This window comes from Ursus americanus, chromosome 7 (genome assembly GCF_024610735.1).
Source record: "Ursus americanus isolate L20-20 chromosome 7, mUrsAme1.1.p, whole genome shotgun sequence".
Classification (NCBI taxonomy): domain Eukaryota; kingdom Metazoa; phylum Chordata; class Mammalia; order Carnivora; family Ursidae; genus Ursus; species Ursus americanus.
In genome coordinates this window covers 38,302,820-38,326,255 of record NC_142133.1, presented here as the reverse complement: position 1 = coordinate 38,326,255, position 23,436 = coordinate 38,302,820, and the positions used below count along the sequence as shown (strand labels likewise).

At 36.9% G+C, this 23,436-nt stretch overlaps 1 protein-coding gene and 1 pseudogene across 8 annotated transcripts in view; one reads left to right on the top strand and one right to left on the bottom strand.

Annotated features, from left to right (window-relative positions):
- The window catches only part of ALMS1 (ALMS1 centrosome and basal body associated protein), a 214,840-nt gene that overhangs the window by 176,483 nt on the left and 14,921 nt on the right, over window positions 1-23,436 (bottom strand). For 7 of the 8 annotated variants that reach the window (XM_045788273.2, XM_087863546.1, XM_087863545.1 and 4 more), the window contains exons 2-3: window positions 12,084-12,209; window positions 2,425-2,620 (exon numbers count right to left, since the gene is read on the bottom strand). In XM_045788273.2, the coding sequence (XP_045644229.2) occupies window positions 2,425-2,620; window positions 12,084-12,209 (322 nt within the window). The remainder of the gene's footprint in view (window positions 1-2,424; window positions 2,621-12,083; window positions 12,210-23,436) is intronic. The other variant, XM_087863544.1, reaches the window with a different exon arrangement.
- On the top strand, window positions 20,975-21,039 carry LOC123786166 (U4 spliceosomal RNA; annotated as a pseudogene).

Sequence of the window (23,436 nt, the reverse complement as noted above, 5' to 3'; positions counted from 1 at the left end):
AAAAATGAATCGAATGAGAATGATAACCTTGACTACCAAGGACTACTTGGTATATTCCTCTTTGACCTTGGCTTACAGACTCAGTCTTAAACCTTCGTAACAGAGAAGTCCTTCATTCCTCTAAGAATCACGAAGGTTTTTAACAAAGATCCCACATTTCCTCACATTTAGACAACTGCTGATGGCTTGGATCACTCCTTTTTGAGATATCTAACTGTTCTGGCACCAGTCATCATCATGACATTGGCCACTGGTGAAACCAATATATCCCTCAATGACTGTGCTCCTGCATAAGAAAGCAGCAATGATGAAATTTCCTCTATCAGATCCAGGGATCTGCTCTAATAATTAAAAATGTTCTACTTTACCTACAGTAAATAAGGAGCTGGAGTTCTAAAACCTTACCTAGAAAACATTTTAGAAGCCACACTGCACCATCTCCTACCCAATGTTGAAATTCTATTAGAGAACTTAGCCTGGCATTTTGCAGCGATGTAAAGCTCACTTCTTCTGCTGTTATATGGTCTTTCTACTATTAAATGGCTCTATTAAAAAGTTCTTATATCAAATTGAAAACAACCTCCCTATAAGCTATGTATTTTCATTTTAACCTCTAGACTAGGAATCAGCAAACATTTTTAATAAAAGGCCAACTAATAAGTATTTTACACTTTGTTGGTCACATATGATCTCTATCACATATACTTCTTTTTTTGTTTTTACAATCATTTAAAAATGCAAAAACTATTCTTATTTCATGGTCGGTACAAAATCAGACCCTTGCACTAGACCACTGTAATACCGATCCCATATACCGTTATCTTTCTGTTTACTAGACTATCTTCCCAAAAGTGGAAGGCTTTCATCTATATATCCCTAGCATCAAACACACCATAAGCACTTAGATATTTGTTAAGCAAATGAATGAATAAATGAAAGGTAAGCTCCTTGATCTTTAGCTTGACAGCCCCTCAAACACCTGATCATAGTGAAGTTTTCTCTTTCACCTACTGTCATACTCATCTCCTCTCACAAAGGAACTCCTGTGCTGTTGACATCTTTCTTTCTTTAAGATTTTATTCATTCATTTATTTTAAAGAGAGAGAGAGAGCATGAGAGAGGGAGTAGGGGCAGAGAGAGAGGCAGAGAATCCCAAACAGTCTCCAAGCTAAGCATGGAGCCTCATCCCAGGACCAGAGCCAAAACCAAGAGTCGGAAGCTCAACTGCCTGAGCCACCCAGGCGCCCCGCTGTCGACATCTTTCTTAAAATGTGAAACTAAAACAGACTTTGATGATCTACATCATAAAATACATTGGTACCAATATTTTGATTTGGATAGCCTTAGCTTATGTTTGAAAAAAAACCTATTGAATTAACTCCTATTGGCGCTCCTCTGTAAAATTCTGACAAGATAACATCATGGTTAAATCTCATTCCCCTGTCAAAGGCTAATTCTAAAATATGTCGTTGCATTTTTTTCAATTTTCGAAAAAAAAATCTGAATAAAACAGAAAGAACAACAAAATAATATTGCTTTAATTATCATTTAGGCATAAAAATTGAAATTACCATACTGGTTAAGCATTCTTCTATATCCACAGGATCCAAAGTATTAATAGCACAATTCTATCTCCCTGATAACCTGAAAGGTACTTAAAGTTTACCTTTTGTAAAGAGCTAATAAATCAGCTCCATATTAAGCAGAGGAAACCAGTAAGATCTACCTCAGTCAAGTTATTTAACCCCTTTATCTCACTTTTGGGGTCTGAAAACTGAGAATAACATATGCCTTAACTAATTCTAAGACTCTAATGAAGCAAGCTTAAACATTTGTTTTGTTTTTTAAGGATCATGGAGGCTCCACTGCTGAGAGAAGTTGTCAAAGGATAATATATAGTTCACCCCAAGAAAAAATCCACAAATTCAGGGCTGAGGAGGTCTACCCACTAGAGAGGAAGTTATCACCTTCCTGCCTTCTGTGAAGAATAGGACATAATGAAGGGCAGGTGCACATTTAACATAACTAGACCAGTTGGCCAGTGTAGAAAACCAGAAATAAGCTAATACCTTTGAGGATGGCTCTACAGAGCTCCTCAACTCATGAAAGGATTTAGGGGTGCCTGGGTGGCTCAGTCAGTTACATGTCTGACTCTTGGTTTCGGCTCAGGTCATGATCTCGCAGTGGAGAGATCAAGCCTTGAGTAGGGCTCCACGATCAGTGCAGAGTTCACTTCAGATTCTCTCCCTCTGCTTCTCCCAATCCCCTGCGCGCTCGTGCACTCTCTCTCTAAAATAAATAAACAAACAAACAAACAAACAAACAAACTTGAACTAAAGAGATTTAGGTGCAAGACCTAAAGTCCCCCAAAAGTATTTTACAAATAAGAGCTATTACTACTAGTTAAAAATAAAGAGGCATTACCTAGCAGCGGCGAACATAACAGACCTCTCTTGGGTTCCTTTACTTCAGTTTCTGGTTGGGTCAATATACCTTCCTCCACAGAGGTGAAGTCTGTCACTTTGGTCCCTTCCTCTCTCATATTAAACTTGGTCTGGGTTATATCCAAGGTGTGGGACGAGTCCATTTCTTGAGGAAGATAATGCCAAGATTCTGTTCTCTAAAACAATAATTTTAAAGGAAAATATGCTAAGTCATTAACTGAGTTATCATATGCATTAATATTTAGATTTAAATATCCATCCACTCATATAGCATTTAGCTTTCTATATGATAACATTCTCATCACAGTGTTTTTGGAGAAAGTAAAACTGTTCTTTCTGTATGTTTTTTGCAATATTAACTATATTTTAGACCTCCTTCCCATCACTACCCATCTTTTAATGTGTTATATCACTAGCATTTTCTGCTATTCTTTAACAGTTCTCTTCACTACAATAACACATTTGGTTCTACATGATGAAATCTTACAATCTGATTACAAGACTGAAAAAAATTTTCCAAGCCTAGCTGTAAGATGCTCTACACGTGACTTTACTGAATTCTTAATTAGCATCCAATTCTAACATTTTATTAAAATGCTAATAAAAATTAGTAAGTAATAAGTCAGTAAAAATAAACCAACTAATAAAAAATAACCTGAAGGGGCGCCTGGGTGGCACAGCGGTTAAGCGTCTGCCTTTGGCTCAGGGCGTGATCCCGGTGTTATGGGATCGAGCCCCACATCAGGCTCCTCTGCTATGAGCCTGCTTCTTCCTCTCCCACTCCCCCTGCTTGTGTTCCCTCTCTCGCTGGCTGTTTCTGTCGAATAAATAAATAAAATCTTTAAAAAAAAAAATAACCTGAAAATTAAATTTAAAAGATATATAAGCCCAAAATATAAAACACAAGGCCAAATATCTGATTTTTAGTTATAAACAAAATTACTCTGTCAAATTTATAAAAGTTTCTAAATACTTCTATATTCTTGTACTTATCTCTTGACAGACCTGTAACAACCAATTCATGGATTGGCACCAATCCACAGACCACACTAAACAGCAATGTTGAATTAAAGACTATCAGAAACTAATGACATTGGCTAACTGAATTTAAATTTAAGAAAAAAGACTAATGGTAAACAATTTAATCGGCATTTTCCTTTTAAATTTGGTATTGGTTAATAAAGATATTCCTCGTGTCATGCTATGAAAGTACACTTTTATTTTCATATTTAATTAATTTGATTAGGAATGAACTCTGAATTTATCAAACTATAATACAGTATCTTTTTTTCCCAATTAAGTTTGATAATGTATTGTAATAAATTTCCTTCTAGTGCAACATTTCTTACTTGGCAGTGATAGATCAGACTTTTAATCATATTTGCTAGCACACTCTTTAACATTTTCACTCATATACAGTCTTAAGATTAATCAGGATTTTTGAATGCCTTGCTTTGTTTTCTAACCTTATTCCATACCTTTGTCCTATATTTATTTTTTAAAAGATTTTATTTATTTATTTGAGATAGAGAGAGAATGAGCACAAGCCGGAGGAGGGGCAGAGGGAAAGGGAGAAGCAGACTCCTCGCTGAGCGCAAACCCCAAGGTGGGGCTTGATCCCAGGGATCATGTCCTGAGCTGAAGGCAGGTGATTAACTGACTGAACCACCCAGGCACCCCAACCTATTGATTTTCATTGTTTGTGAACAGTCTATTACTGAACTTTTTTTTCTTAACCAAATGTTTTCTTAAGAGCATATAAATTTTTTTATTCCCAAATAACCCAAAATCTATAAAAAGAAGACGTATTATAATTTAAAATTATTTTCTCAAACACTTTCATCTTTGAAGTTATTAGTTAAAATTACCATTACTTAAAATTCACTAAATATTCTTTTAGTAAGTTAAAAAAAAAAAAAGATACACAACTACCCACACCTATTATCAGTTACATAATAACTGGAGAGTAATATTCTAAAATATTAACACTACTTATCTACAGCTTGTGGGATAATGGAACAGCAGATGTTTGACATTCCAAAATATCTCAATCCCTGCTATGCTGGATAAATTAGTCCAACCTAGAGCATCAAAAATCACTGCTGGAAACATGTTTTTTATGTTTTTAATACTTGGAAATAAAAGGTGATTAACTTTAAATTTTTTCTTTTGAGAGTACTCCATTCTGTAGAGCATAGCGAGCCAAAGAAGTGGGGTTTTTTTGTTTGGTTGGTTTTTTTTAAAAGATTTTATTTATTTATTCGACAGAGATAGAGACAGCCAGCGAGAGAGGGAACACAAGCAGGGGGAGTGGGAGAGGAAGAAGCAGGCTCATAGTGGAGGAGCCGGATGTAGGGCTCGATCCCATAACGCCGGGATCACGCCCTGAGCTGAAGGCAGATGCTTAACTGCTGTGCCACCCAGGCGCCCCAAGAAGTGTTTTAAAGCAGGGGAATTCCAGTCATTGTGTGACTCTCACTACAGAAAAATCTTTAGTCCCCAACTCATCTCTCAGCCTCCTTGAGCATTGTTTGAGCCTGGTCCCATAGTTTATTCCTCACTCCAAATAGACAGGTATCTGTTGGCTTTCCTGCCCATCCTCTGTCTTCATCAGATCACTCTACTCTCACTCAATTTCAGTAATTCTTTTAACCTCATTAAGACAATTATCCTATCACATTTACAGTTTTCATAATTCCTTTTTTCCTGTATTTCCCTCCTTACCACTCTTGAGATTTCACAGTCATCCTTGTAACTACTGCCTTGCAAACATCTTTAACTTTCCTGCCCTTTTCTCCCACCATCCTATTTGCCTGGTAAAAGCTCAGTTCTCTAGTCGAACCTTCTCCTTATCCGAATCTAAGCAGCAGCACATTGCTGAGTAAAGCACAAACCCAAATGGTTTTTCCCTTAAACTGATGACATTAAACCTCAAGGGCACTCAGCATTGCCTAGAAATCCTACTATATTTTCCAGGTGAACTGCCTTGCTAAAATGACTATACTTCTCTCGGAACTACTGAACTCTCCTTCCTCATTTTCAACTGATGACCTCATCTCCCACTTCAATTAAGTGAATAGCAGGAGATGGAACTTCCTTATCTTCCTATCACCAGATCTACAGCCCCATTTTCACCTTGTGACTTAAAGTCTCTGCACCTACCAAAGGCCTACCCATCTTATTCCATTCTTTTTAACGACTGCCTTCCTACAGGATTCTCCAGCTTTCATCCATTTTCCCTCTCTACTAAATCATTCCTCTCCCCACGCAAACATATTTATAATTTCCCATCATAAAATAAAATTATAAAACATCCCTGTTCAACATTCCTTTTCTTTCTGCATATCTTGGGGGTTTTTTTCCTTCTTTTTTCCTTCAGTTTTTAGTTTTTATTTAAATCTCAGTTAACATACAGTGTAATATTATTTCAGGTGTACAATTTAGTGATTTAACACTTACACATAACACCTGGTACCAGTCACAAATTTCTGTATATTTTGTTGCTGTTTCTATCACACAATGGTTGTTTGTGTTACACCTTTTTAATCAATATAAAAAGGCCCTCAAATCTCTAATGTTTTTGACATAAACACATTTGAGGTAGAAATAAAGATCAGAGATATAAATTTGGAATTTTTAAGTATACAGATATATTTAACCCCCCAGATCTAGGTGAGAACTAAAACATCCCAACACTTCAAGCAGAGTCAAAAACTCAAATGTGTATAGAGCCAGGGAGGTAACAGAAATGAGTAAATCTGCCTGGAATTAGAGTGATGGGACCTGTGGCCAAATACGCACTGCATACACACTTTAAAGTGTTCTATTTCAAAATTTTAAAGATACTGTGCCAAAAAAAAATTTTTTTTTCTTCTGAAAACCACATTTGGGCATTATTGAGGCCCACAGCTTGCAACCTTTGATTTCAAAGTTTAACGGGGGGGGGGGGGGGGGAGATAAAGCAGCAAAGGAAACTGAGAAAGAATTGCAGAAGAGTAGAAGGAAAACTAGTAGAAGCTAAGAAAGGAAATGCAATGGTTAACTGTCAAATGTTATTTATTGTAGCTAAAATAAGGACAGAAAAGTGCTCACTGTATTCAGCTATACAAATGTTGGCAAAACTTGCTTTCACAGAGCTGAGGTCAGAACACAAAGCAGATTAAGTAAAATAATAAGTAGATCCTAACCGGTGATATAAGGTACATATATTAAAAAGGAAAAAAAAATACAGTTGATATAACTGTCTACTTAGAAAGTCCTAGGGGGTGCCTGGGTGGCTCAGCTGATGAAGCATCTGACTCTTGATTTCAGCTCAGATCATGATCTCAGGGTCATGTGATGGAGTACCGTAGGCTCTGTGCTGGGTGTGAAGCCTGCTTGGGATCCTCTCTCTCTCTCTTCCCCTCTCCACTCTCTCTCCCTCTCTCCCAAAAAGAAAAAAAAAAAAAAAGTCTAAGGGGCGCCTGGGTGGCACAGCGGTTAAGCGTCTGCCTTCGGCTCAGGGCGTGATCCCGGCGTTGTGGGATCGAGCCCCACATCGGGCTCCTCCATTATGAGCCTGCTTCTTCCTCTCCCACTCCCCCTGCTTGTGTTCCCTCTCTCGCTGGCTGTCTCTATCTCTGTCGAATAAATAAATAAAAATCTTTAAAAAAAAAAAAAGTCTACAAAAGAACTACTACTAAAACCCAGTAAATGTGATTAGCAAGGTCAAAGGATACGAGTTCAATATAAAGAGCCATTTCTATTTCTATACACTTGCAATCAAAAAGAAACTGAAATTTTAAAAAACATCAATAAGATTAATTACACCTTAATAAAAGCAACATTTAAAAGAAAGATCAGTCTAACACAAACATTAAGTTTGGTAGACTGAAGACAACAAAACACTGATGAAAAAATTAAACACCTAAATGAAACTGAAAGAACTGTTGTGTTTGTGGATTAGAGAAAACAAATATTATTAAGATGTCAATTCTCTCCAAACTGATGTATAGACTCAAGGCAATGTTAATCAAAATTCCAGCAGGCTTTTTTAATAGACAGATGATTCTAAAATTTATACAGAAATTAAAAGAATCTAACACAAACAAAACCATTTTTCAAAAGAGGAACAAAGTGAGAGAACTCAACACTACCCGATTTTAAGATAGTACAATAATTAAGAATGTCGGATTGGCATGACAGACATATAAATCCATGGAATAGAGTCTAGAAATAGTCCAACACATATACAGTCAAATTGTTTTTCATAAAGATGTCAAGGAAGCACTAGACAAAAAGATAGTATTTTCAGCAAATGGTGCTGGAATGACAAATATTCATATGCAAAAAAATAAAGCTGGACCCTTACTTCACATCATATACAAAAACCAACTCAAAATGGATCATAGATAATATAAACTCTATAACTATAAAACTTCAGAAACAGTGGTTTGCAAGTGGGTAAAATTTTGACACTTCCTTTTCCCTCAACCATAGTACATTTCGGCAATGTTTGGAGACATGTTTCATGGTTACAACATGGGGGAATACTACTGATATCTAGTGGGGGAAGGTCAAGGCTGCTGCTTAACACTACAACATACAGGACAGCTCCACACAATAACGAACTATCTAGCCCAAAATGTCAAAAGTGCCAAGGCTGAGAAACCTTGTTCTAGAAAAATATATAGGATAAAATCTTTCTGACACAGGATTAGGAAAAAATTTCTCAGAACACAAGAATACAAACCATAAAAAAAACCTGAACTCTATACACTAACTTCATCAAAATCAAAGCTTCTGCTCTTCAAAAGATATATAGAATTCAATTTTTATGTGTTTTTTTTAAGATTTTATTTATTTATTTGTCAGAGAGAGAAAAAGAGAGCATAAGCAGTGGGAGTGGCAGGTAGAGGGAGAAGCAGACTCCCCACTGAGCAGGGAGCCTGATGTGGGATTCAATCCCACGACCCTGGGATCATGACCTGAGCTGAAGGCAGACATTTAACCGACTGAGCCACCCAGGCACCCCGATATATAGAATTCAAAGAAAAACCACAGAGTGGGAAAAAATACTTTGCAAAATACGCATTTGATAAAGGACTGGCATCTAGAATTTATAAAGAACCTCCAAACTCAACAAATGGAATAAATAAGCCATTAAAAATGGGGAAGAGATTTTAAAGATCCTACATTAAAAAAGAAACATGGGTGGCCAATAAGCACACAAAAAGATGTATAATATCATAAGTCATTAGGAAAATGCATATTAAAACCACAATGAGACACCGTAATACACCTATGTGTAAAATGGCTAAAAATTTTAAAACAGAACAACTGGCAATACCAAGAGCTAGAAAGGATGCAAATCAACTAGAACTCTCATATATCCTGGGGGAAGGCAAAATGGTACGGCCACTTTGGAAAACAGTTTAGTATTTTCTTATAACATTAAACATACAATTACTTTATCAGCCAGCAATCTCATCCCTAAGTATTTACCAAGAGAATGAAACCATTTGTCTACCAAAAACCTTCACCTGTATAGAATACTACTCAGAAATAAAAAATTAAAAAGAACAAACTATTGATTCATACAACAATATGGATAAATCTCAAAAGCATGTGCTAAGTTATACGCAAATACTGAATCATGGAACGCTACATCAATAACTAAGGATATACTGTATGGTGACTAAAATAACAAAAAATTAGTATTAAAAAAAAAAAGCACGTGCTAAGTGAAAGAAGCCAGGTTCAAAAAACTATACACTTTAATTCTGAAAGGGCAAAACTATAGGGACAGAAATCAGATCAGCGGTTGCCAGGGACTAAGCATGGGGAGATGACTGATTACACTGAGGCACAAGGGAACTTTTCTGGTCATGGTAATCTTGTATATCTCCAATATGGTAGTGGTTATATGACTGTCTATGTTTGTCAAAGTTCATCAAACTGTATACCTAGAAGAGTGAGGTTTGCTGTATTTAAATCATACAGCAATGAGGAAATGGAGAGAGAAAATTCTTGAAAATTTCATCTAACAGGGAGCAGAATATTAAACCAAACAGTAGCTGGAGGGGAAGAGAGGATGAGACATTTGTACTCAAGTTGCTGGAGGTGACATGGTCTAGACTGTGACCATGGGATGAGTAACCTAGTAGGGGTAGAAGTTGAAGAGAAGTGGAGGAAAAGATCTGTGAAGGTTAGATCAAAGATCCAGGAGTTTTAGGCACTACATAGGTAATGTAAGCTGAAGTGAAAGAAACTGAGCACAGTGTAGCAAAAGCTACAGTTTTCAATGAATAAAGAGAGGTAACTCAGACAACAGCAACAAAGATGAATGAACAGAGTAACAAGAAGGAGAAAAGAGGGGAGTAAGAAAGTGGCATAATGCTCCAGCTATGCTGAGGAACCCAGGAATAAAGGCAGAAATAAAGAGCTACAGGATCTATCCATGGCATATGTATATTTTTTTCATGGCATATATTTCGTAAGACAGGGACAGAAAGAAAGACATCAATTTTGGACCATGCTCTACCATAAATATGTCCTCAGAGAATATGAAACTACTTTGGGATATATCCCTATATTCATTTCCTAGGACTGCCATAACAAAGTTACACAAATTGGGAGCTCAAAACAACAGAAATTTATTTTCTCACAGGCTAGAGGTCTGGAGGCTAGAAGTCTGAAATCAAGGTGTTGGCAGGGCCACGCTCCACCCAAAGCCTTTAGGGGAGGATCTTTCTTTACCTATTCTACCCTCAGGCAGCCCCAGGCATTCCTTGGCTTACGGCAGTGCATCTCCAATCTCCGCCTCTGTCTTCACAAGGCTGACTTCTTCCTATGTCTGTCTCTCTACACACGCTGTTCTCCTCTCTTATAAGGATATCAGTTATATTGGATTAAGGTCCTACCACACTTCAGTATGATCTCATCTAAGTTGTATCTGCAATCACCCTATTTCCAAATAAGACAACTTCTAAAGTACTGGGGATTAGGTTCAACACATTTTGGGACACACAATTCAATCTATTGCAATCCCCCTTTCATTTAATGGTCCCAGAGTACTATGAACTTTCCGGTCAAGGTTTCTTTTAATCCCTTTCTTTCCCTTGATGATAGCAAATCTCCTTCCTCCACATCTTGCATCAAATGGATAATCACTGCAATTTAGGGGAAATTGAAGGTAGCAGAAGAAATCTGATAACCAAGTTATTAGATAATCAACCTTAAACATTTAACCATTATGAATAAGGTTGCATTTTTTCCTCCAACAAACATGTAAACTTCTTTCCTATTTGCTCACAATTTTTCCATTTCTTCTAAATTTATGACTATACTCTAGATTAGTGATTCTCAAAGTGTGGTCCAAAAATCCCTGGGCAATCACAGACATTCTTTCAGGAAATCTATGTGTGGCTCCCTTTTCTACGTAAGGCCAGATTTTTTTTTTACATACTTGATTGTATTCCAACAGACTAAATGCACAAGCAGATATGAGAATCCAAATGTGATGGTTAATTTTATGTGTCAACTTGTCTGAGCCACCAGGTGCCCAGATATTTGGTTAAACATTAGTCTGTATGTCTGTATGTCTAGATTAACATTTGATCCACAGACTGAGTAAAGCAGATTGCCCCTTCCACTGTGGACAAGCCTCATCCAATCCATTAAAGGCCTCAATGGAACAAAAGGCTGAACAAAACAGAATTCTCTCTCTCTGCCTGGTGGTCTTAAGGCTGGTACATAGGTCTCTTGCCTTTAGATTTGGATTCAGAATAGAATTTACACAACCTGTTCTCCTGGTTCTCAGGCCTTTGGATTCAGACTACAATCTCCAGGTTGCAGATCTTAGAATTCTCAGCCATCATAAGAGCAAATTCCTTATTGTGTGTGTGTGTGTGTGTGTGTGTGTGTGTTTATGTATAAGTCTCCTATTGGTTCTGTTTTTCTGGAGAACCCTGTCTAATATACCGTCTCTTATTACTCCTGACATTAAAGAGATATGCAAAAATGTAAAACAATGCCACTCTTTCAACTAATTTTTTTGTCTTCGAAAATATTTTCATTTTTAAAATATATTATTTACACTAATATGTAATGGGTTTATTATTTTAAAAATATTTTTAAATGTTTTAATTTCTAGTAAGCTAGATATCAATACAGATAATCTATATAAACAAAAGATGCTTAAAATACTTGTGAAGAATGTAAAGGAGCATTGGTGGTATAGTGGTGAGCATAGCTGCCTTCCATGAATGTAAAGGAGTCTTAAGACAAAAAGGAACTGAACTGCTATTCTATATAATTAAAATTGTTAAAGATCTATTAGAGGGGCGCCTGGGTGACTCCATTGGTTGAGCATCTGCCTTGGGCTCAGGTCATGATCCCAGGGATGGGATCGATCCCTGTGTTGGGCTCCTTGCTCACTGGGGAGCCTGCTTCTTCCCCTCCCTCTGCCTGCCGCTTGCCCTGCTTGTGCAAGTGTTCTCTCTCTTTCTCTATCAAATAAATAAAATCTTTAAAAAAAAGATCTATTAGAAAAAATGGAATATTAAAGTAATTCACCTCTTACTATTCTTAACAGCTAAATCAGAATTTCTCATGCTGCTTATGAAAAGAAAAATAGTGTGCCAGTTACACAAGACATACCTGATCAGCCTTAGACCCCCACCGAGCTGTTTTTTCCACAGAGACCACAATAGTATCAGAAATCTGTGCCCCACTATTGCCTTGATACAATGGCTGTTGCCATACATGACAGGTCAATGGAACAACCTGAAAATCAAAAGCAGATTTAAATAGAGTAGTAACACATTTAAATAATAATAAACCAAAATCTAAACTTTAGCTTATACTTCTCAGTTTCTAAAGTACTTTCAAATATATACATATGTGTGTGTGTATGTGTGTGTGTGTGTGTATATATACATAAAACATTTCAACTCCACAACCACTGTCTAAGTTACTACCTTCACTTAAAAATAAAAAAACAGGGGCACCTGGGTGACTCAGTCAGTTAACAATCCGACTCTTCATTTCAGCTCAGGTCATGACCTCAGGGTTGTAAGATCCAGTCCAGTGTAAGGCTCCGTGCTTAGCGCAGAATCTGCTTAGGATTCCCTCTCTCCCTCCCCCTCTCCCCACTGCCCTCCCGCACGCATACTCTCTCTCTCCAAAATAAATAAATAAATCTTTAAAAAAATAAAAATTAAAAAAGAGTCTTAAGTTATCCAGTTAGAACCCAACATAATTTCCAATAAACCATGGCAGTTCCTTAACCTCCTATACCCCTACAAGTAAAAGAAGGAAGCAGAAACAAGCAAGTTACTTATTTTAAAATCTTACTATTTGAGACACCTAAGAAATGAACCCTAATAATAGGGACTAAAATCAACTCATAGTGGAGACAGTGGGAACAAACATCAGGCTCATTTTGTGAGATTAGGGGTTAGAGCGGGGCTCCCTCAACTGTGAAAGGCAGCAATAAAAGCTGTGACTACAGCTCAAGGCTGAAGAATGCAAATGGAAAAGATCCAAGACAATCAAACAAAAATGAGCTAGGTCAAGTCACCCACTGGTTCAGGGACTGGATCCTGAGATTTTCTCCAATATTCCTGGATAATAAAAACCCAAAGCTTCAATATAAGACCTATTTTTGAAAAAGCGGCCACAAGGGGCAAGGTAAAGACAATCACAAAAACACCGGGTAGTGAAGGGTACACCAAAAGAGGAAACAAAAAAACACTCCTGTTAAAAATGTAATTACAAACTATACTTTCAAAAACTTTAAAATGAGTATCTCAGATCCTCAAAGATATAAACACACAATGTCCATAAAAAGGGAAGAAGTTATAAAAGTAAAACAAGCAGTTTATAAGCCAAGAAAAGATGAATGCTAACAAAATATTAATAACCACAAATGTGAAAGAGCCTCTGAAAGAAATCCAAGGTCATCAGATTTTTTCCAGATTTAAAACACTATTACTACACTAACAAAACATTTTTACAGAGAGAACTTATAACAATGTGTTTTTGGTCACAGAACGGCCAGCTTATTTAAAATCTATTCAATAACTAAAGAGATTTCTAAGATATCAATTCTTCTAAGAGGTTTTTCTCTAAAGGTAGAGTCCCATGGCTCACACTCATCTTGCTTCAATGGCAATTTTTAAGGGACAAAGGATAAAAAATAAAACTGTTTTTCAAATGCATTCTGGCCATCTGAAATACCTAAATATGTAACGAAACAGCCAATGTTGTGGCACGGTCAGTCTTCTTTGTGCCCTTCAGGAAAGAATACCAACATAAACGTTCAAAACGGCTAGTCACTGCAGCTAAATAATGCTGGTTGTGGACCATGGGGTCTTGCCTTTGAAAAGAGTTGATTCACAACAGCTTATAAAAAGAGAGTTCAATTCGTTAGGATATTTGTAGGAAACTAATGATACAATATTAAGAAACTAGCACTTTGAGGGGCGCCTGGGTGGCACAGCGGTTAAGCGTCTGCCTTCAGCTCAGGGCGTGATCCCGGCGTTCTGGGATCGAGCCCCACATCAGGCTCTTCCACTATGAGCCTGCTTCTTCCTCTCCCACTCCCCCTGCTTGTGTTCCCTCTCTCGCTGGCTGTCTCTATCTCTGTCGAATAAATAAATAAAATCTTTAAAAAAAAAAAAAAAAGAAACTAGCACTTTGAGAACTAACCCAATGTGTGAGAAAACGAACATTCCCCCCTCACTTTTATCAGTTTAAAGAAAACCTAAAAATTAAAATTAAATGTTAAAAGAAAAGTTCTTATTAAAAAATCCACTCCCCAGAACTTCCTATTTTATCACCTACCTGTTCAGATGTCATCAAGAAAACTAATTTCTAATACATTCCCATATGTTTGATCAACTTTCCCACTACTGCCTCTGAATATAACCCAAACACTTAAAGAAGGATTTGTAAGATGAATGCTTCAAAACTAAGCAGGTGTCATCAACTCTTCATCTTAGATTAAACGTTTTTTGGTACAAATTAACAGTTTGAAAGAGCCCTTCCCTGAATAAGCTTTTAATATTAAAGGTTAGTAGTCTTCCAAATATATGCTGCCTATGAGATAAACACTTAAGATCTAAGGACACATATAGACTGAAAGTAAGAGGATGGAAAAGGATATCCCATGCAAATAGTAACCAAAAGAGCATAGAAGTAGCTATATCAAATTCAGACGAAAAAAGATTTTAAATCAAAAACTGTTATGAGACAAAGGACACTTTAAAACCATAAAAGGGTCAAATCACCAAGAAGATACAACAATCACAAGTAATTATGCACCCAACCTCAGAGCTCCCAAATCGATCAGGCAAATTTTTAAAGACTTGGAGGAGAAATACACAGCAACACAGTATATTAAAAGACTTCAATACCTCACTTTCAATAATGGATAAAACCACCATACGGAAGAATATGGAAGTAGAGGAAATGAACAACATTATAGGCCAACTGGACCTAACACACATATACAGAACACTCTACCTAAAAACAGCAGAATATACATTTTTTTCAACTACATATGAACATTCTTTAGGACAGAACATGATAGGCCACAAAAGTCTTAAGAAACTCAAGAAGACTGAAATACAGTGTCTTTTCCAATCACAATGGAATGAAACTAGAAATAAATAGCACAGAAAAAACTGGAAATTTCCACAAATATATGGAAATTAAACACTACACTCTTTAAAAAAACCGAATAGGTCAAACAAGAAGTCACGAAAGAAAATTAAAAAAAAAAAGTTGACACAAATTAATATGAAGACACAAAATACCAGAACTTATGGGATACAGCAAAAGCAGTGCTAAAGGGAAATTTACAGCAATAAAGGCATACATTAAAAAAAAAAAAAAAAGAGCAAGAGATAGTCCAAGATGGCAGAGGAGTAGGAGACCTTAGCTTCATCTGGTCCCAGGAATTCAGCTAGATAGCTATCATATCATTCTGAACACCTGCGAACTCAACCGGAGATCTAAAAAAAGAAGAGCTGCAACTCTACAAATAGAAAAGTGTCCACTTTCTACAAGACAGAATGACAAGATGGAAAAACAACCTCAAAAAAGAGAACATGAGGCAGTAGTGACCACCACAGACCTAATCAGTACAGATATAAGATGTCAGAACTGGAGTTCAGAATAACGATTATATAGATACTAGCTGGGCTTGAAAAAAGCACAGAAGACACAGAGAATCCCTTTCCGGAGAAACAAAAGAACTAAAATCTAATCAAGTCAAAATCAAAAAGGCTACTAAAGAGATGCCTAAAATATGGAGGCTCTAACTGCTAGGTTAAATGAGGCAGAAGAGAGAATTAGTAATATAGAAGACCAAATGATGGAGAATAAAAAAGCTGAGAAAAAGAGATATAAACAACTACTGGATCACGAAGGTAGACTTCAAGAGATAAGTGATACCATAAAGCAGAACAATATTAGGATAATTGGGATCCTAGGGGGCGCCTGGATGGCTCAGTCGTTAAGCGTCTGCCTTCGGCTCAGGGCGTGATCCCAGAGTCCTGGGATCGAGCCCCACATTGGGCTCCCTGCTCCACTGGGAGCCTGCTTCCTCCTCTCCCACTCCCCCTGCTTGTGTTCTCTCTCTCTCTGTCAAAATAAAAAAAAAAATCATAAAAAAAAAAAAAGAATAATTGGGATCCCAGAAGAAGGGGGGGTGGTGCTGAAGATATATTGGAGCAAATTATAGTGGAGAACTTCCCTAACCTGGGGAAGGAAACAGGCATTCAAGTCCAGGAGGCACAGAAAACACCCCTCAAAATCAATACGCACAGACACATGCCAGGCCAGAAAAGACTGGCATGATATACCCGGGGTGCTAAATGAGAAAAATATGCAGCCAAGAACACTTTATCCAGCTAGGAGTCATTCAAAATAGAAGGAGAGATAAAAAGCTTCCAGGAAAAACAGAAACTAAAAGAATTTGTGTGGGAAGGCAAGCTGGTGCAGCCACTCTGGAAAACAGTATGGAGGTTCCTCAAAAAGCTGAAAATAGAGCTACCCTACGACCCAGCAATTGCTACTAGAGATCTACCCCAAAGACACAAATGTAGTAATCCAAAGAGGCACCTGCACCCCAATGTTTACAGCAGCAATGTCCACAACAGTCAAACTATGGAAAGGGCCCAGATGTCCACCGACAGATGAATGGATAAAGAAGATGTGGTATATCTATACAATGGAATATTATGCAGCCATCAAAAAATGAAATCTTGCCATTTGCAATACATGAATGGAACTAGAGGGTATTATGCTAAGCAAAATAAGTCAATCACAGAAAAACAATTATCATATAATCTTACTCATATGTGCAATTTGAGAAACAAGGCAGAGGATCATAGGGGAAGAGAGGAAAAAAATGAAACAAGATGAAACCAGAGAGGGAGACAAACCATAAGAGACTCTAATCTCGGGGCGCCTGGGTGGCTCAGTCGTTAAGTGTCTGCCTTCGGCTCAGGGTGTGATCCCAGGGTCCTGGGATCGAGCCCCGCATCAGGGTCCCTGCTCCACTGGGAGCCTGCTTCTTCCTCTCCCACTCCCCCTGCTTGTGTTCTCTCTCTCACTGGCTGTCCTTCTCACTGTCAAATAAATTAAAATAAAATCTTTTAAAAAAAAATAAAAAACAAAAGAAAGGACAAGAATCACATGATCCTCTCAATAGATGCGGAAAAAGCATCTGACAAAGTACAGCATCCTTTCTTAATTAAAACTCTTCACAGTGTAGGGATAGAGGGAACATACCTCAATATCATAAAAGCCATATACAAAAAGCCCACAGCAAATATCATTCTCAATGGGGAAAAAAGTTTTTCCCTTAAGGTCAGGAGCACTGCAGGGATGTCCACGATCACCACTGCTGTTCAACATAGTACTAGAAGTCCTAGCCTCAGCAATCAGACAACAAAAAGAAATAAAAGGCATCCAAATTGACAAAGAAGAGGTCAAACTCTCACTCTTCACAGATGACATGATACTGTATGAGGAAAACCCAAAAGACTCTACCCCATAGTTGCTAGAACTCAGTTGCATTTCTATATGCTAACAATGAGACAAAAGAAAGAAAAATTAAGGAGTCAATCCCATTTACAATTGCACCCCAAACCACAGGATATCCAGGAATAAGCCTAATCAAAGAGGCAAAGGACCTGTACTCAGAAAACTATAGAACACTCATGAAAAATTGAGGAAGACAAAAGAAATAGAAAAATATTCCATGTTCATGGATTGGAAGAACAAATATTGTTAAAATGTGTGTGCTACCTAGAGCAATCTATACATTCAATGCAATCCCTATCAAAATACCATCAACTCTCTTCACAGAGCTGGAACAAATAGTCCTAAAATTTGTACGGAACCAGGAAAGACCCTGAATAGCCAAAGGAATGTTGAAATAGAAAACCAAAGATGGTGGCACCATAATCCCAGACTTCAAGCTTTATTAAAAGCTGCAATCATCAAGACAGTATGGTACCAGCACACAGATCAATGAAACAGAATAGAGAACCCAGAAATGGACCCTCCACTCTATGGTCAACTAATCTTCGACAAAGTGGGAAAGAATATCCAATGGAAAAGACAGTCTCTTCAACAAATGGTATTGGGATATTGGAGACAGCCACATGCAGAAGAACGAAACTGGACCATTTCCTTACACCATACACAAAAACAGACTCAAAATGGATGAAAGACCTCAATGTGAGACAGGAATCCATCAAAATCCTTGAGGAGAACACAGGCAGCAACCTCTTCAAACTCAGCCACAGTAACCTCTTGCAAAACATGTCTCTAAAGGCAAGGGAAACAAAGGCAAAAATGAACGACTGGGACTTCACTAAGATGAAAAGCTTTTGCACAGCAAAGGAAACAGTCAACAAAACCAAAAGACACTGACAGAATGGGAGATGATATTTGCAAATGACATATCAGATAAAGGGCTAGTATCCAAAATCTATGAAGAACTTATCAAACTCAACACCCCAAAGAATAATCCAATCAAGAAATGGGCAGAAGACATGAAAAGACATTTCTCCAAGGAAGACATCCAAATGGCCAACAGACACGTGAAAAAGTGCTCAACATCACTCGGCATCGGGGAAATACAAATCAAAACCACAATAAGATATCACCTCACACCAGTGAGAATGGCTAAAATTAACAAGTCAGGAAACAACAAATGTTGGTGAGGATGCGGAGAAAGGGGAACCCTCTTACACTGTTGTTGGGAATGCAAGCTGGTGCAGCCACTCTGGAAAACAGTATGGAGGATCCTCAAAAAGTTGAAAATAGAGCTACCCTATGACCCAGCAATTGCACCACTGGGTATCTACCTGAAAGATACAAACGTAGTGATCCAAAAGGGCACCTGCACCCCAATGTTTATAATAGCAGCAATGTCCACAATAGCCAAACTATGGGAAGAGCCCAGATGTCCATTGACAGATGAATGGATAAAGAAGATGTGGTATATATATATATATACACACACACAATGGAATACTACTCAGCCACCAAAAAATTGAAATCTTGCCATTTGCAACAACATGGATGGAACTAGAGGGTATTATGCTAAGCAAAATAAGTCAGAGAAAGACAATTATCATATGATCTCACTCATATGTGGAATTTCAGAAAGAAAACAGAGGATCATAGGGGAAGAGAGGAAAAAATAAAACAAGACGAAACCAGAGAAGGAGACAAAGCATAAGATAGATTCTTAATCATAGGAAACAAACTGAGGGTTGCTGTAGGTGGGGGGAGGGGGTGGAGGGACGCGGTAACTGGATGATGGACATTAGGGAGGATATGTGTTGTAATGAGCACTGGGTATAAGACTGATGAATCAGAGACCTGTATCTCTGAAACCAATAACACATTGTATGTTAATTTAAAAATAAATTAATAAAAAGTAAAAAAAAAAAAAAAAAGAGAAGAAATTTAAGCCCCAGATAAACAAAATGAGATTTGTTGATCACAATTGGTTTTACAGGAAATGCTAAGGGAAGTTCTTCAGGATGAAAGCAAGTGACACCAGCAAGTAATTCAAATTTATGGAAAACAACAAAAAGAGCCAATCAAAGCAATTTTGCAGGTAATTGCAGAAGACAGTATAACTGCATATTTCTTCTCCCTTCTTCCTTTCACTGATTTAAAAAGCAACTGTAGGGGCACCTGAGTGGCTCAATCGGCTGGGTGTCTGCCTTCAGCTCAGGTCATGATCAAGCCCCACATCGGGTTCCCTGCTCAACGGGGAATCTGCCTCTCCCTCTCCCTCCTATACTCCTCCCCACTTGTGCTCTCCCTGTCTCAAATAAATAAATAAAATATTTTTTAAAATAAAAATAAAAAGCAACTGTATGAAACATATATATATCTAATTGAATTGTTGGGCTATAACATAGAAATATATTTGATAATGACAGCACAAAGGAGATAACAGGAATAGAGTCGCAATGGAGTAAGGAAATGACATCACATAATAACTCAAAAGAAGGGAAGAAATTAAGAATACAAAAAAGGGAAAATAAGAAGGTTAATATAACAATCTCTACAAATATATAATTGTTATTCTCCCTTCTTCCAGATTCTTCAAAAAACCTAAGATTTTATGAAGTTTTAACTATAACAATGTATTGTTGAGTATGTAACACATATAGACCTACGCCTAACAGTAACAGCATTAAAAAGGGGATAGAGAATGGACCTCTATGGGCATAAAGTTTCTATATGTCATTGGAACTAAGTCCTAATGAATCTGAAGCAGATTCTGATAAGTTAACGTGCATATATAAGCCCTAAAAATAACTCAGGAATTATAATTTCAAAAATGAGAATGAAATAAGAGAAAATTATCTACTTAATAGGAACAGACATGAAACATATAGAAAATAAAAAATTAAATAGAAATAAATCCAAACATATCAATAACACTAAATGTGAGTGAACTAAATATTCCAATCAAAGGCATATGTTGTGTCAGACTGCATGAAAAAGAAGATTCAACTGTATGCTGTCCATAGGAGACACACTTTAGGCCCAAAAAAGACAAACAGGTTGAAAATCAAAGGACAGATAAAAAAGATTTACTATGCAAACAATCAAAAAAGAGGTAGAGTGGCTATAGCAATATCAAGATGAAACATATTAAAACATAATAAAATGCCTAAGAATATATTTAACCATGGAGGTAAAAGACTTGGTACTCTGAAAACTATAAAACACCAATGAAAGAAATTGAAGACAGCACAAATGGAAAGATATTCCATGCTCATGGATTAGAAGAACCAGTATTGTTAAAATGTCCATACTACCCAAAACAATCTACAGATTTAATGCAATCCCTGTCAAAATACCAGCAACACTTTTCATAGAACTAGAACAAATAATCCTAAAATTTGTATGGAACCACAAAAGACCTCAAATAGCCAAAGCAATCTTGAAAAAGAAAAACAAAACTGGAGGTATCACAATCCCAGATTTCAAGACATACTGCAAGCTTTGCGCAGTGGCAGTATCGTAGCCAATGAGGTTTATCCAAGGCGCGATTATTGCTAATCAAGACATACTGCAAAGCTACAATAATCAAACAGTATGGTACTGGCACACACAAAAACAAAAACAAAACACCCACAAAAAAAAACAAAAAGAAACAAACAAAAAATCAACAAGAAAAAAATAATAATACAGAGACCAATGGAGAACAAAATAGCCCAGAAATAATATATTAATAATAAATATAAATTGATTATACGATCAATTAATGTTTGACAAAGGAGGCAAGAATAGCAATGGGAAAAAGACAGTCTGTTCAACAAATGGTGTTGGGAAAACTGGACAGCTACATGGAAAAGAATGAAACTGGACCACTTTCTTACACCATACACAAATAGTGTATGAAATAGGGGAAGAAGATTAAGAGCATACTAATCATGAAGAGCGCTGAGTAATGTACAGACTTGTTTAATCACTATATTGTACACCTGAAACAAATGTAATACTGTATGTTAACTATAGTGGAATTAAAATTTAAAAATATTTTTTTAAAAACATAGTTAAAAAATTACTCAAGATAACAGGAACATTTCACAATAAGATAGTCAACCCACCAAGAACGTATAACAGTTAAAAATCCATACGCACCTAACATCAGAACCCCCAGTAAAAACTGAAAGGAAAAACTGAAAGAAATGAAGGGAGAAATGGACAATTCAACAATAATTAGATTCCAATACTCCATTTTCAAAAATTGTATAGATATTCTGTGAATGATTCTTGGACATTAAAAAAACAGAGCAAAAGTCAATCGTTTTCCTATATACCAGCAATCAACAACTGGAAACTGAAATTTAAAAAACAATACCATTTATATTAGCACCCCCCAAATTAAAGTACTTTGGTATAAACCTAACCAAGTATGTACAAAATCTATATGAGGCAAACTATAAAATTCTGATGAAAGAAATCAAAGGGGACCTAATTACCACGTCCATGGTTTGGAAGACTCAATACACCTGTCAATATGTCAATTCCTCCCAACATGATGTATAGATTCAACACAATTCCAATCACAAAATTCTAAGCAAATTACGTTGCAGGTATTGACAAACTGATTAAAAGTTTATAAGGAAAGGCAAAAGACCCAGAACAACCAACAGAAAATTAAAGAAAACAAAGTGGGAGAGCTGATACTACCTGACTTCATGACTCACTATAAAGCTATAGCAATCAAGACAGTGTAGTGTTGGCCAAAGAACAGAAAAATTGATCACCATAACACAACAAAGCCCATAAATCAACCCAGAAAATATAGTCAACTAATCTTTGACAGAGGAACAAAGGCAGTATAATGGAGCAAAGACAGTCTTTTTAACAAATGGTGCTGGAACTAGACATCCACAAGCAAAAAAATGAATCTAGACACTAATTTTACATGCTTCACAAAATTTAACTCAAAATCAATCATAGATGTAATTGCAAACTGGGAAATTATAAAAACTATAAAAATCGTAGAAAATAATATAGGAGAAAACCTAGACCACCTTGGGTAAGATGATGAATTTTTAGGTACAACACCAAAGGCACAATCCTTGAAAGAAATAATAAATTAGACTCATCAAAATTAAAAACTTCTGTTCTGGGGCACCTGGGTGGCTCAGTCGTTAAGCGTCTGCCTTCGGCTCAGGGCGTGATCCCGGCGTTATGGGATCGAGCCCCACATCGGGCTCCTCTGCTGGGAGCCTGCTTCTTCCTCTCCCACTCCCCTGCTTGTGTTCCCTCTCTTGCTGGCTGTCTCTCTCTCTGTGTCAAATAAATAAATAAAATCTAAAAAAAACTTCTGTTCTGTGAAAGACAATGTCAAAAGAATGAAAAGCCACAGACTGGGGAAAAAATATTTGTAGAAGATGTATCTGATAAAGGACTATAACCCAACATACACAAACCTTAAAATTCAATGATACAAAAACAAACAACCCAATTAGAAAATGGTCAATAGCTCTGAACAGATACTTCATCAAAAGAGATATATATCTGGAAAACAAGAACATGAGAAGATGCTCAACATCATATTATCATTAGGGAATTGCAAATTAAAATAATGAGATCATCACTACACAACTACTAGAATAACCGAAATCCCAAACACTGACAACACCAAATGCTGCTCAGAGTACAGAGTAACAGGACTCTCATTCATTACTGAATGATGATGGGAATGGAAAACAGTCACTTTGGAAGACAGTTTGACAGTTTCTTACAAAACTAAACATACTCTTAGCATACAGTCTAGCATTCCCTTAAGCCAAAGCCTAATCCAAAGCAAGGCCTTAACTCTTCAATAGTATGAAGGCTGAGAGAGGTGAGGATGCTGCAGAAAAGTCTGAAAATAGCAGAGAATGGCTCATGAGATTTAAGGAAAAAAGCTGTCTCCGTAACAAAAGTGTAAGATGAAGCAACA